Source organism: Pomacea canaliculata, linkage group LG3 (genome assembly GCF_003073045.1).
Source record: "Pomacea canaliculata isolate SZHN2017 linkage group LG3, ASM307304v1, whole genome shotgun sequence".
Lineage (NCBI taxonomy): Eukaryota > Metazoa > Mollusca > Gastropoda > Architaenioglossa > Ampullariidae > Pomacea > Pomacea canaliculata.
Window position 1 is genome coordinate 23,023,747 of NC_037592.1, and position 14,426 is coordinate 23,038,172.

At 34.2% G+C, this 14,426-nt stretch overlaps 2 protein-coding genes across 5 annotated transcripts; one reads left to right on the forward strand and one right to left on the reverse strand.

The window, feature by feature from the left end:
• Positions 1–130: 130 nt before the first annotated feature.
• On the forward strand, positions 131–5,032 carry LOC112559941 (protein PIH1D3-like). 3 transcript variants are annotated; one of them, XM_025231452.1, is made up of 7 exons: positions 131–197; positions 717–833; positions 1,411–1,477; positions 1,863–1,965; positions 2,359–2,455; positions 2,798–2,883; positions 3,930–5,032. In XM_025231452.1, the coding sequence occupies exons 3-7, from the start codon at positions 1,423–1,425 to the stop codon at positions 4,054–4,056; spliced, it is 468 nt and encodes a 155-aa protein (XP_025087237.1). In that variant the 5' UTR covers positions 131–197; positions 717–833; positions 1,411–1,422; the 3' UTR covers positions 4,057–5,032. The 3 variants fall into 3 exon arrangements, with proteins under 3 accessions (XP_025087237.1, XP_025087239.1, XP_025087238.1); XM_025231454.1 differs by having other exon boundaries at positions 1,415–1,477; XM_025231453.1 differs by lacking the exon at positions 131–197 and adding an exon at positions 314–406.
• A 215-nt stretch (positions 5,033–5,247) lies between these two features.
• Positions 5,248–14,145, reverse strand: LOC112559940 (RING finger protein 121-like). Of its 2 annotated transcripts, XM_025231451.1 has the most exons (9): positions 14,028–14,097; positions 12,919–13,024; positions 11,726–11,766; positions 11,386–11,527; positions 10,135–10,289; positions 9,483–9,711; positions 8,596–8,729; positions 8,127–8,228; positions 5,248–7,766 (listed from the first exon to the last, which is right to left on the reverse strand). In XM_025231451.1, the coding sequence occupies exons 2-9, from the start codon at positions 12,970–12,972 to the stop codon at positions 7,646–7,648; spliced, it is 978 nt and encodes a 325-aa protein (XP_025087236.1). In that variant the 5' UTR covers positions 12,973–13,024; positions 14,028–14,097; the 3' UTR covers positions 5,248–7,645. The 2 variants fall into 2 exon arrangements, with proteins under 2 accessions (XP_025087236.1, XP_025087234.1); XM_025231449.1 differs by lacking the exon at positions 12,919–13,024 and having other exon boundaries at positions 14,028–14,145.
• Between the last annotated feature and the right edge of the window lie 281 nt (positions 14,146–14,426).

Sequence of the window (14,426 nt, forward strand, 5' to 3'; positions counted from 1 at the left end):
ATAAAAATAAAAACTTCAAAAATAAAATCAAAAACAAATTTATTAAGACTACTTCTGAAATGTTGTTATTTATTTTTATCAGATTATTTGTAAATTAATTAAAAACACATATTTTCGTTCTGTTAAAATCACGCATGTTTACATTGGTTACAAGGGAAAAGTTGTTCAAGCTCCATCAGTGCTGTTTTTTTTAAGAGGTGAACGCTTTATTCTTATTTTGACCAAGTTCTTTTGTGAAATATTCATTTTTTAATTCTCTTTACAATTATTCTGAAGAATTTTTAAAAGTTTATGTAGTTTGTTTTTCTTGTCCAATTGCAACAGTGATGTTCACCTAAGAGCAACAGTCAACCACGAATTAACTTGCATACTACGCGTCCGTTAGTCAACCGCAAAAGCGTGCAGCGTAATGAAAGCTTTTCCTTTAGCTTTACGGCCAAGATCAAAGCTTAGTAATTATCCAGAGAATATGAAACAACAATGAGATAACATCCACGTACATAGATGCACATATAATTGCCAGTATATGTGTACATTTTCGGATTCAAAAAGCTAATTACAAAACATTAATTCCGGAGCCGGACTCATCCATCAGCAGTATGCTAACTGCACCAAAATTTGGGTAAAATGTCACAGAAATCATGCAGTTGTATCAAAACTCAGTCAACTATATGCATAGGCAAAACTTCTATAACATTTTTTTCCCCCATATTCAGGACGACAAGTTTAAATCTACAGATCTGAAATGGAGTTTTCAGCATGCGATCTTCAGTCTCTTGCAAATCTTCTGCAAGACAGAAGAACCAGAATCTGACAGTGAAGATGACTTAAAGGTGAGATAAGAACTGTACATTGACTAAAGATTATAAAATAGCAGCTTTAAAATAATATTTTAATGGGTTATAATGCAAAGAAAATGTTTTCAAATGACCGCAGAAAGAATTTGTGAAATATTAATCATATTTGTCAAGAATTTACAACTATCTTCTAGTAAAAAGTAGAATGTTTACTGTAAAGAAAATGACATTTTATTAAAATACAATTCTTATTATAATGTAGAAATAATTACAAATATTTCTTGCATCTCTGTGAATACATTTTTCTTATTTTCTGTTGCAAATTCTGTCAAGGATGAATTTCAAATGCGTGGACCTTACACTTTATGCTGGAAAGTCTTAGTTGAAATTTTGTAACCTTTTGTATACAACACCCTTAAGGCACACACAAAAAGAACATATTAACACTAATTAAAGTCATTAATGCATGTGAACCTGTGAATGAATTTTGCGGATACAGAACATTAAATTCCCTATCTGTTATGTTAAAGCATTTTTTTCATATTGTACTTATTTCTTTTTTTTTTTTTTTTTTTTGCATTTACATGTTATGCATTTTGCATTTATTTTAAAGCCAGAAGGGACCATGGGCTCTCTTGCACCTGGAGATATTGGTCCAAAGGCAAAACCACAAAATAAAGGTGAAGACAGTTTTTTTTAAAATTCTAATTATTCTTCTCCTTTAATCATTCTTTAGTAAATAAGCCCACACAAAGCTGGTTTAAAGGCATTTAATATTCTTTACTTAATAAGTGCACACACAATTTATGGATCCCACCTTCTTTAGTTAATATAAGTACAAACAAAACTAGTTTATAGATCCTGCTTTTTTTATAAGCAGTTTTCACTGTCCAAAATCAGAAACTAGGCAACAGCATGAAGCTGAGATAAACGGAAAATGTGTTTTTAGCTGTTTAAAATCAAGTGATTTTTAATTATCTATGAGTCACACCAATCCTTGTCTTCTTTGGACACAATAGCCAGCAACAAAACAGGTGTTCGGGAATTCATTACATTTTATTTTAGCATCTGGCTCTAAGAAGAATTCCAGCAAAGACATCTGGGATGCTGAAGAAGTTGTTGAGGGTTCTGAATATGACTGTCTGCATGATCCTCGCCCACAGCCCGGGTGAGTTGTGTGTGTGTGGGGCTCATATTTGTTGTATCTAAAACATATCATAATGTTATTTACTGTTGTATTACTATCCCCATGTCACCTTTAAATGAAATCTCTACACAAAAAGCTTTGGCTATGATCACTCTGAGTTATTAGCATGTCAGCTCACAGAGTTTTGCGTACAGATATTTTAAGAATGTTTAATGAAATTGTGGAAAGCAGCAAAATCTAGAGTTAATGTCAAATACAAGTCATAAAATAGTGAAATTTGTATTTCTAGTTATGTAAACAATTTTGTATCACTGGATACTCTGAGCTGCCACTTAGGGATCTAATTTATAGATTTTATTCTTAGTCTATGTTGATTTGAGTGAGCTAATTTAAATATGATCTCTGAACATTTAGGTATGAGATTATATACAAACAAGCTGTAACAAGTGAGGACATGTTCCTCCAGATGGGTAACAAGACACCTGCTACTGCCAGCTGTGAAGACATGATTGTAAGAAAACACTTTCTTCCTCATTACTCATAAGTAAAAATATTTAGTCTCTCTCAACATACATATACATTTCAAAATTTTCTAGTAAACCATTTCAACAAAAATCTTCTCAGATTTGGCTTGAAAATCATACGGAAACTTCTGGGTCACATGACTTATTGCAGTAAGAATGATAGAGTGTGGAATGAAAGATTAAAATTTAGGCCACAAAAATATTCTGATTTGCCATTTCTTACATCATTTCAGACCATACAAATATTAACAATGAAAATATTAAATAGTAATGAGCATTTTTGCAACACCACTTTCTTGGTATGTTAGTAAAGTGCTTTTTTTTTCCAGGTAAAAATCCACTTACCTGAAACTAAAATGTCTGATGTAGAACTTGATGTAAAAGAAAAGTTCCTTGACCTCAGAACTCCAAAATAGTAAGCAAATAGGCAGAGGATTACTGTTTTCCTGTTATAGATTTTTTTCAGTTCTCATTTATACAACTCAGCTCCTTGTCTGATGACCATCTCCTAACTGTTTCTGTCACCAGAACAACAACATATATGTTCACAAGATTTTTAGTTATTGTGCAGCGAAACAATGGAACTTTCTCCCTTTTCATATCCTACCCACTACTGAATCCTTTAAATGTGCACCGAAAATGCACCTCTTCCTTAAGCATTACTCCTAACAACAGTCCACACAACTCTAGTCCTTTTTCACACCCTTCCTCCCTTTTGTTCTTATTTCTACTTCCCTGCTTGTCTACCTTTTGTAAAATAATAGTACTCTGTCCTTGTTACTTGGATCCTCTTTACATTTTTTATATTTGTTTTTTATTTGTCATCAGTAATGTTATTTATCCCTCCATCGTTCATGTGTTGTTTACTTGTTCTTCTGTCCCTCATATATTGCCCATGTCTTGTTCTTAAGTGCTAAGAGTATCCTCCTTGTGAATGTGAGTATGCGTTATATAAATTTTGCATTTATTATTATTAAGGCAATATTACTTTCCAGTAACAGGTATTTAATTGTTCAACAAAACATTTATGACACATTCTTTAGAAACGGCTCCAGGGATCTCTTTTATAATTAATATTAATAAATAAGCTCTTTTAATGTAGCTTTGAACTTTGAAGTCAAAGGTGTGAGACCCATAGTGGTCATAATAAACTCATTGTTTACTGCATGGACTGCGGGAGTTGAAGCCTAATCTTTTCTGCTGCCTATTACCTTTAAAAGCAGTAAGCCATTAATGCTGTGTAGGTAGGGGAACATTTTTCCTGTCACAGGCCTGAGTGAAATGCATCTTTCTATCCTGTAAGTCAAGTGTACCAACCAGCAGACTGAGGTCCATGTGTTTTACTGCCCTTTTGGCCATTAGGCTATGTGACATAATGAATAACCTTTAATTAGCTTTATAAGTTTTAGTAAGGACCTTTGTATTTCAGAGTGAGCAATTTGTTTCTTGTTGCCTGTGCAGCTTTCTAGGACTTTTTCTCCCACATCCGGTGGATCATAAGAAAGGAAAAGCACAATGGGATTCAAGATCTCAAACTCTACATGTCACACTACGTATGGTGCGAGATCTAGACCTATTTAACTTTTGACTAGAATTGATTTGCAAGTCTAAAACACTTATTTCCAGTCAAATATTTGCTTCAAGGTTTTATTCAATCATGTGATTTCATGGGAATGTGATGCCATAACAAGTCTTTTAAAGGGCTTAATCAGACTGGTAGTTGTTGCAGTTAGCTCAAAAAGAATTAATAAAATTCACAACAACATAAATTTTTCCACAATAAAGTATGTGGTGAAGAGCTACAGTAAAATGTGATACATCATAGTACAGGTGCAGTTTTGGTGCAATGATGCTATTAGCTTCGAACTTCGTTTCACTATGTGTATAACACTTTCTCAAAGGTGAATAAGAATGAGTAGTCCCCCCTGCCCTTCTCCCTTTAAATATTCAAGCTAGATTTAAAGATATTTCTTCCATCAGTTTGTATAACTAGTGTGCTGGTAGATTAACCCCCTTCTCCTCTCTGTACTGGAAACTTTTGTCTACTTGCATTCCTTTCATTTTCATTTACCTGCTCACTATTTTTACATGCTATTTTTAAAAACCTTTTACACTGCTTGATGCTGTTTATGTGATGGTCAGAGGTTATTTCACGATAATAATATTAATATTCATCATCATCCTTTTTCGAAGCATGACCAGTATCACATGACAGATAAGTGTGATAAGCGCAGAAAAATAATTGCCTGTACAGACAGATATAGCAACCAATGCCCGAAGTAGGTAATAGAGTTTGAAATGAGGAACATAAAAGATGAATCCCTGGAGTTTACCAGGATTTCATAATCATAAAATAAAAATCATAATACTTTAATAATTCAGACAGCAGAAATAGTATCGCAAGAGGTTTCATTGTCATAAATACGTTTGCTATATTTATCACAATTGTACCTTGTGGAAGTTGCGTGCAGGAGTGTCAGGTGAGAAGGAAGTGAATGGAGTGTAGATTAAATGGTTTCTACAGAATATTTGAATGATGCAGTAAAAGTTGTACTTTCTGGAAAGCTTGATTTATGTTATTCTTTATGACAGTAAAAATAATCTGAGAAATATTTAAGAGGATTATCTACTGTTTGCTGATAACCAAATCCAAGAATGAAGGTGATGTATACTGTCACATTTATTTCCAAAAAATCTGTGAATAACATGTGGTTTGCTTACTTCAAGGTGAAAATCTCTAACATCTGACAATCAGTTAAAAACAACTTCAAAAATGATGCACAATTTAAAATTTTAATGTCATTACACATCAGCAAGCATTTAAATACTTTATCTGACATTCCATCATAATTAAGATCCTTAAAATACTGCTAACAAAATGTCTAAAGAAATTATTATTTACTGCAATGTTTGTCATAAAGTATTGCATATACCATTTTCAATGTCTATGACTCTAAGATGCAGTGAAGTATTAGTTTCAAATTAAATAGATGTAGTTCAAGCACCAACATGATCGCAAATGCGTGCACACACTTAAACATACAGCAGTTTTACAAAAAATACCATGAATAATCCACTGAATTAGTGATAAACATTCACCTACTGTATAAACACTTACTTCTGACTTGGAAAACACAACCTATACCCTCAGAAATAAATAAATTGAAAAGAGATTACCGTTGCAACAGATAACAACAGAAGAAAGTATGCTTTACAACTATGTCAATGTTTTCTAAGATTAAATCCAGTAACTTGGTATACTTGTATGCACAGCATGATCTCTCTGTCTCAAGCACATGAAAAAAATATGTGAGGCAGCGCGCGCACACACATCCATTCATATTAAAAAAAAATACAAAAACATCCACATGCACACAATCATCCAGACATGCACAGCATGATTACAGTCACCTATGTACAAAAAAAAAAAAATGTAATTAACATAGCACTAAGGTTTTGTGCTAGAGCAAAATGCATGCTTTATAAACAGATTCTATGAAGTGAGTATTTTAGTCACCCATTTGACAAAATTTTGTGTTCTGTTAAGCTATAAAACAGGAAATATAATTTAGAAATGCCCCAGTACTTCGTCACTTTTAATAAAAGTTTTGATTAAACAAGATTTGTGGGCTGTACAAAATTATCAACTTAAAAATTAGCTCACTGTATTTGGTAAAGCCATAGTGTGCTAACTCTTTTTGCAACATGTACACTCCCAGGACAAGACTGTCCTCTTAGTCACCAAAGAATAGGCAGATGGGGCTGCAGATGTCACCCCCGCATCTAGGATGAAATGGCTATCTTGTCATGGTCTGCTCATGTGCACAAAGACAAAAATCATTACCACTGTATAATCTGCACAATAAAATTTACATGTGTAATCAGGTTTTGCTAGCAGTGGGGAATGGGCAATGCTCATTTAGTCATCTCTTCACTGCTTTTGTTTGCCTGTGAATTGTCATCTATAGCTTGTTTTATTGTGGAGATAATGTACTTTTTAAACCTGTATGCATCTTGTCTAATTAATGCTCATTTAGTCCATGTCTAGTGTCTTTACTGCCAGAAAAACCTGATCCCCATATGTTGTCTACAGCTTGTTTTATTGTGCAGATGATAGTAATGCACTTTTTCTTTAAGAACATGCAGAGACCATGCCAAGGTGGTTGTTCTGTCCCAGACATTGGGGCACGTAACACAGGCAACTGATGAGAAGCATACATCTCTGTCCCTTCATGTACTTGTATGTGTCCCATCTATCCCATAATAGGATTCCTCACCTTTCCTTTACAAGTTATTTTATTATCCTAATTCACTTAAGAGAAATTAATTGTGCTATGAAAAGATCTAGATTTACTGGATTTCAAGTTCCCACTGCAGTTGCCTTGGCAAGGCCAGATTAAATTAATGAAACAATCAGCTTGCAGACCAGACATTCCCGACCCATGCCCTAAGCAGACGTCAACCATTCACATTTCTCTCGGTGCTTTTAATGTTATAGTTGTTATAATGTAAGCAATTTGTAATGAAATTTGTTCTTTCTATGTGTTGCTTTTAAATGAATATAAATAATGTCTTTCGATCTTCATTCACCCTCTCACCATTATATGGTTCAGCTGCAGACATGGCAGTAAACACAATTTAGTCACACTCATTCTCACCCATCCATAACCACACGAATACCTGCACTACAAATTTATGATTGTACACAAAAAAAATGACACTTTTTGCAAACAACTAGCTAAAGGTTCCAATCCTAACTCCCTTCAGAGTTTTGTGATCTTGTCATTTTTCTGACTGAATTAGTCAATGCAAAATATGGCATGTGAATTTTAACCACGAAGAGAAATTTTAAAACATGTGTGATTTTTAAATTTAGTTCCAACCATTTGCAGCAAAAACCAAGATACACAACTACTCAAAGAACATATAATCACAGTTCAAGATTATTGTTTACAAACAGATGACAAATAGCTGCTGACTAATGACGCTACCTATATCATGCAACACTATGAATACATTTACACGAGGTCTGATTACTTCATGTTAGCAAGAAATTTACCTGGAGAAGATGGTAGAAGGGCAGCAAAGAAAGTTCTTAGGATATCTTTTTAAGGAATGGACTAGCAAAAAAAAAAAACAGAAAAATTGTTAAATACTGCACTGGACATCAACTAATATCATTCAAGACCCAAGATCCAGTTGATACCCTGAACAATTAAAATGATGACAGGTTGCCAAGCAACAAGGTAGCGGATCCAGTCCAAGAGATTGCCATACAACACATGGGGGCGCTCCCATCTGATATGAAGTTAAGGTTACATACAGTATTCAAGTAGATAAAATGAAGTCAATGTTACAGTGTTCAAGCAGATAAAATGATGGAAAAGGCTATCCCAAAAAATTAGACCACAGTAAACTTAAAAAAAAACAAACTATAAAATGCAGTTGCATAAATAACCTGGAAAATTAGATGTGGAGCTAAAACAAAACAAAGAGATGTGGAGCTGAAACAAAACAAAGAGATGTGGAGCTGAAACAAAACAAAGAAATGTGGAATGAAACAATTTTTCAAAGCCATCATGTGCTGTACTTAATAAAATCAAGAGAAGACAGTAATTAGAGCACACATCATGATCATAATTTATATGCAAAGGATACGGTCCAGGGAACATTCGCTTTAGATCAACTTTTTCTTTGCAGTAAGGGCAGGTCTGCTTCTTGCCTACGATACACCATCCTCGTATGCAAAATTCATGAAATCTTAGCTCATGGTCAAGAAAACTTTACTATAATGGAAGTAATACAAACATTTTCAGTGTAACGAAAACATCACAACAGAAACTCCAGCTGTTATACATGAACACACATATGTGCGTGCACACACACATACACACAAACGTGTTCAATCATGCACACACAGCCAAAGTGTATACAGAACCATTCAAACTCAACTTTATTCAATAACATTTCACTTTCACTTTTTGGCAGAGCATCACTCAACTGAGTGGTGGATATTTGCATTTCAGTTTGCTACCCAGGTGTGGCAACATATCAAGCCTCACCTATTTAAGAAGTTACTCCTCTTCATGAAACAAACATGACATGAAACCTACAACAAAAAGGATACATATGACCACAGTTAAGCCTGATGGTCTTTTCAATGATGGCATCCTCATCATTCATGATAATGATTTCATTGCCACAAACGGCACAGGTTTTTAGGTCTAAGTTCTTTGATGGTAAGCCAGTAGTTGAATAATACTGCAAAATGGAGGAAAAGTTTAAGAAAAACATCCATCCATTTTTGACACTCTGCAGACTAACATATCTTCAATGTTGAATTGTTTATCCTCTGTGCAGGGAAACCTTTATTTTGGACAGTTTGACTATTTTAATATTATAAGAAACTTAGATATACCGATGTGTTTTGTTACCACTCCACTTTAATGTTAGATGATGAATCTTTGCCTAAATACTAATCATGTGATGCTTCTTTCTTGAATGTCACAAATTATTATGCAATCTGCATGCTCTGCAAGCTGAATACATAATTCAGTTCTCCAGTAAGGTAATGAAGCTATATTGCACTGTTAGATCTATCTTGATTATTTTGAGTTCATGAGACCTTTTGGCAACAATTATGTTAAAATACCATTTTCTCTTTCTGGAGGTTTTCTTTGGAAGACAACTCCATGCTCTCTCTCAACAATTAACTTGCCTAAATATTATTTTTTTTTAAACAACTTTTATAGAAGAACGAAACCAAGTGAGCAGAGGAGGGAACCTCTTTGTCTTCATAAGTCAAGAGGACAACTGAGTGTAACCATCTTTGCTGGATGCCTTTTAAAAAAAAGCCTGATGCTGAAGTCATGAATATCTTGCTGACACACTAGTCAAAGCTTGCAAAGTGCTGTCCAGAAGGCACAGACAGTGCAGCAGTACACCATGAAAGTTACAGTTAGTGATAGTTCAATGATATATTTTGGAAAAAAAAAAAAAGTAAAGAAACCTCACCCCAATCTGAGCTGCCATTGTGTCTGCACAGACTTCAGCAATGTCCCGAGCCACAACACCAAAGTAAAGTCCATAGAAGAGAAGGAGGAGCCCAAAGTCCATGGAAGTCTGTGGCTTGACCATAACAAGAATGCTAAGCCCAAAGATGGTGAACATAATTACAAGGTAGCCAATGATACCAGCAGCGTAACTTAACTTGTAGATGAGTAGAAACCACTTGTAGACCCATCTGAAATTCCAGAACAAATATGAAACTGACAACAGCCAAGAAAACCATAAAGTAAAAAAAAAAATTAAGGATGTTAAGCACATTAGGCTGACAGTGGGAACATTAAGTCAAAGTATCATACAAACTTAGAATAAAACACTAATTACTTAAATAAATGTTTTTCTTTCTTTTTTCAAACTGTTACAGTCTGAAATGGGCACAAAAGTGTATGCTTGCATTTTATTTTAATTGTATGCAGAAACATAAAGAATAAAAATCATTCAAAAAGAATGAAAACTGACAGCATCAAACTGTGATAGCACTTAGAGTATCACGACAGCTCGGATGTATGGCTCTACACAGACTGCACAGTACATGTGGACGAGTGCACATGCTTATCTATGCACAATGTTGTATGTGCATGCAAATGTATGCAGTTCTTACCTTGGTGTTGTTCCTGAAAGTGGCTTCTGGGAGGCCTTATAACAGACAAATCCAGTGACAACAGAAAACACCAGCCACACAACTGTGAAGCGTACCCAGTAGAACTTGATGCACAGTGCAACTGGTATCAGCCACATGCCAAGGAGAGTGGCCCGCTAAACAATGGTTCAGAATATCCCATGTTATAACCAAAGGCATGTTAATGCTTACAATGTGTTGCTAAACTAGTACTAGCATGGACCAATGATAACCACAACTGTGTATTTTTGCCAAGATTTACCACTCAAATGGCTCCCACTCATGAAATTAGTAGGCCTTAAGTACACTTCAGAGCACTGAAGTGAATGGTTCTATTGAAGAAAAAAGAACCAGTCATAAGAGTGGAGATATTTAACTGTTGTTGAATTACAATGGTGGGCCAAAATGAAGCAAAATACAAGAAATTAAAAAAAAAAAAGTCACTGAGAGGCAATGGAACATGTTTATGTGGCCGCAAAAAGAAAATTGGTTGTGTTAATTACTGAAGAAAATACAGAAAAACTTAGAATTATAAGAAAATGCTTGTTCTTTTCTGTAGGAAAAGACTGTTCTATAACTCAGAATGTATTGTTTGTAAATGATGTTTTATTCAATGCTTTAGAAGATGTGTTGCTTATGTGAAATAAATGGATGACTTGGATTTTTTAAATATACAAAGATTAAATATTCACAAAATTAAAAAAAATTCATTAAAATCCAATTTTGACCATGTTTTGAAAGTTTTAAACTGGTTTGCAATCCCCAGAGGTTCTAGTAATATAAGTCTACCTTGATGTAAAATTTAAAAACCAATGGTCCATGCTACTACTCGTACAAAGTAAAAGATGGTTTCTCTCATACAGCTCTATGTTGAATTTATTATATTTACTCTTGGACATATAAAGTTTCCTTTTAATAAGTCAAATCTCATGTCACATAGTTAATGCACAGGTGAAGGATAATCCTTTAACAAAATGGCAAACAAAAATTACAGATGTGCACATACATACATAGGGGACATAACAAATACCTAGAGTTTCTTACACAGGCTTTCCCCCTTTAAGTATCAGTGACAATTCTGATTATCTGTCACAGCCAGAATATTTTAGGGTCCAAGGCAACATGGTACAATGGGTCCTTCTGAGTGCAGACAAATTACTACTGCATAAATGGATCTAAGCAATGCTTTCACATGACCCCACAAACATTAACTGGAAACATTTCATCACCAACCTGATAAGATTTAAAATGGCGAGCTTTCCACTGAACCAGGACAATCTGGGCCACAAGCAGTGTGACCAGCAGAATTAGTACCATCTCTGCATGCATTGCCTCGTGACCTCTGTGCTGTTCGTGCAGTCTCTGATGCTCGAGCCTTTTTTCATGATCAGGACAGAAAAAAATAATTCTATAAGTATAACCTCAGTGGCACCATAACTAATTTTAAATTCATAATAATGTAGTATGTATATATTTCTCTGTAAATATAACAACTTCAGCCAACTCTTTTTACAGTTACAATAGAATTAGGACAAACATATAACTTAAAACACAGCATCATAACAACACTCACCGCCATCGTTCTCTTTCAGGAAGTGCTGACAGATCAATGGTCTGTTAGAGAAAATAAAGATCAATAAATAAAATGTTTCTTTTTCTTTCACACTCTATACTTAAAAGGATCACAGAACTACCAAATGAAACAGCTTAATTCTCATACTGCAGACACATAAATTAATGATACATCAAGCGGTAGAGTTGTGGAACATTAAATATGCTAAAAGTAAAAAATATATAAAAATAATATAACAGACAGAGGGTAAGCAAATAATCAAATGAAAAATACCTTAAATCCCCTCTGTCCACTGCTACTAATCAAACATCTGACTTAAGAAACTCTTCTTGTCTGAGCAATAATGCACCTATCACACCATTTTTATTCATTTAATGATACAGACAAGTGTGTGTTTAGGTTAATGTGACATCAGGAGAACAGTGTAATCAATATTTCTAGATGAAAAAAGAAGCTTCTGCATATCTTTGAAAAGCATTGTGGCATTACTGATAATCTTTTAAATGAACAATTTCAAGTTAGTGAAAAAAAAGTTTAAAATTAGTCATCGTCTAATTGTCTGACAATTGTAAGCAAATCACAGCCTTTAAAGAAGCAAGATATGGTGCAAAATGACTAAAGATCAAACGCAAATCCCTCGGATACAGCAAACAACGGAACATCAACAAGCTAATGTGAAATTGAATACCTGCACCACAAAACACATGAACAGCAAACACCTATTCATTTAAGTCTTAAAAACAAACAAAATATGTAAGCATCGATAAAACAGTAACAGCATGCAAAAAATAATACCATTAGCTGTTCTGATTATATATATGTTTATATTTAGTAATCTTCATTATTACTGATGATTAAAATGAGTCACCAAAAGTAAAAAAGGGGAAAAGTGTAAACAGACTTCTGGTAACTTGACAAACATAGATACAGCATATATACATTGTAATAGTGGTTCTAATATGAAGCATAGTCTCAAGAAGCAGCTTTTGACAACAGGATCTGGCTTGTTTGTTGTTTTTTTTTTATACAGTAAATACACAATAAACAAATAGAAATTATGAAAGCAAGGAACCAAGAAATAAAGTTAGGGAGAGCAGCGGATGAGAGGACTCACTAAAGGTCTGCCAGCTCAATTCAATGTGGTTTATGTGTGCTTTTGTGAGCGCCCCAGATTCCAGTGATCATAATAGTACCTCTAAGAAATCATGGTCTCTAGGATAACGAGGAAAACGCAGTCTGACTTGCATGTTGTCACTCTGGGCCTCTAGTTCCCCACACTTGCTATATTTAAATCATTTTCTGTTCATGATTAACAAGAACAAAAATGAAGTAGATGCGATACAGTACTAAAGCAATGATCAAACTGAGATATTTTCTAGCAAAACTACTCTCAACTGCAGCAAATTTAGAGTTCTTGAAACAGATCCAATAAAACCTTGGTGAACCGAAATTCTCAACAAAATGATCACAAGAACACTATGATAAAAATGTTTAACTAAGTATCAATCTGAGCTTCTTATATATTAATGCAGTATTAACATAATTTCCTGATGACCAATAAACAAATAATAAATGCCTCATCTCAAACATTTATCCATATCTAATAACATATTTTGATTATTAGAGACTGACATGGAATAATAATAAAGATTTGTAAGTTACAGCAGACTGAATCTTAAGCTCTACTGTGGCATTACTTGCCTGTAATGTAACAGTATTGATAATCAGGCCAGGAATACAATGCTGACAGGAAATTGTATACTCAGTTATCATTGAGCCAGAGGTTTTGTTTTCTTTCTTGAATTCCCCTAAAAGTATTCATTCCCTTAACAATGCACATTATAGTTAAACTGGTGCTTCAAAATGACAGAGTCTAAAGGTTGGGTGGGTAAAAGTGCCTATCAGTATGAGTACTGAGTATCACCATCATACAATCATAAGTATCACAACATCAATCACTATCACTGACTAGCATGCTTAGAAAATCTATGGAGTTTCTTAAGAAGTTTCTGATTTATTTTCAGCAACCTGAAACTTAATTAATAACGATAAAGCAAATGTGAAATCAATTCTTGGGGTTTCTTAAGAAAACTGCTGAAAAGATTTTTTTTAGATGACTGACAACTGTCATGGGATCCAAAGTAATGATGATCGAACAAAATAAATTACCAACACTATAGCTACATAGCAACTGTCTAAATCTTCACTAGTTCAAGAAAATGGTGACAAATTATGACGCAAATGCTGGAGAAAAAAACATTTTCATCTTCAAACACTTGAAAGTAATTATCTTTGTCCTTACCTTGTTATCAACGTGCAGAATACTTTCGCCGTTGCCTACGTGGTCATGGATCGTCATGTTCGATTTTTCCGATGTTGGGTTATCTCCCACGAAACAGTGCATGAGACTTACTTCCCTTGGAAAACAAATGGACTGCACGCCTCGCAGAGCGTCTTTATGCCTTAGAAGTATGATATGTAGACTGCTGAGGTTATAATAACAATTCTTCAAAATCTTAATTTTCACAAGCATGTGGCTCATGCTGAAATGAATATTCAATACTCGTTACTTCAACATGTTGAAGTGCTAAGTACTTGCATTTACTCTATTTGATGTTAGCAAGTCGATAACAAAATAAAGTCTGCAAACTTCAAAGCTTGATATCATATTCTTCGTGGCTAAACTTAAGCTATTTAAAGG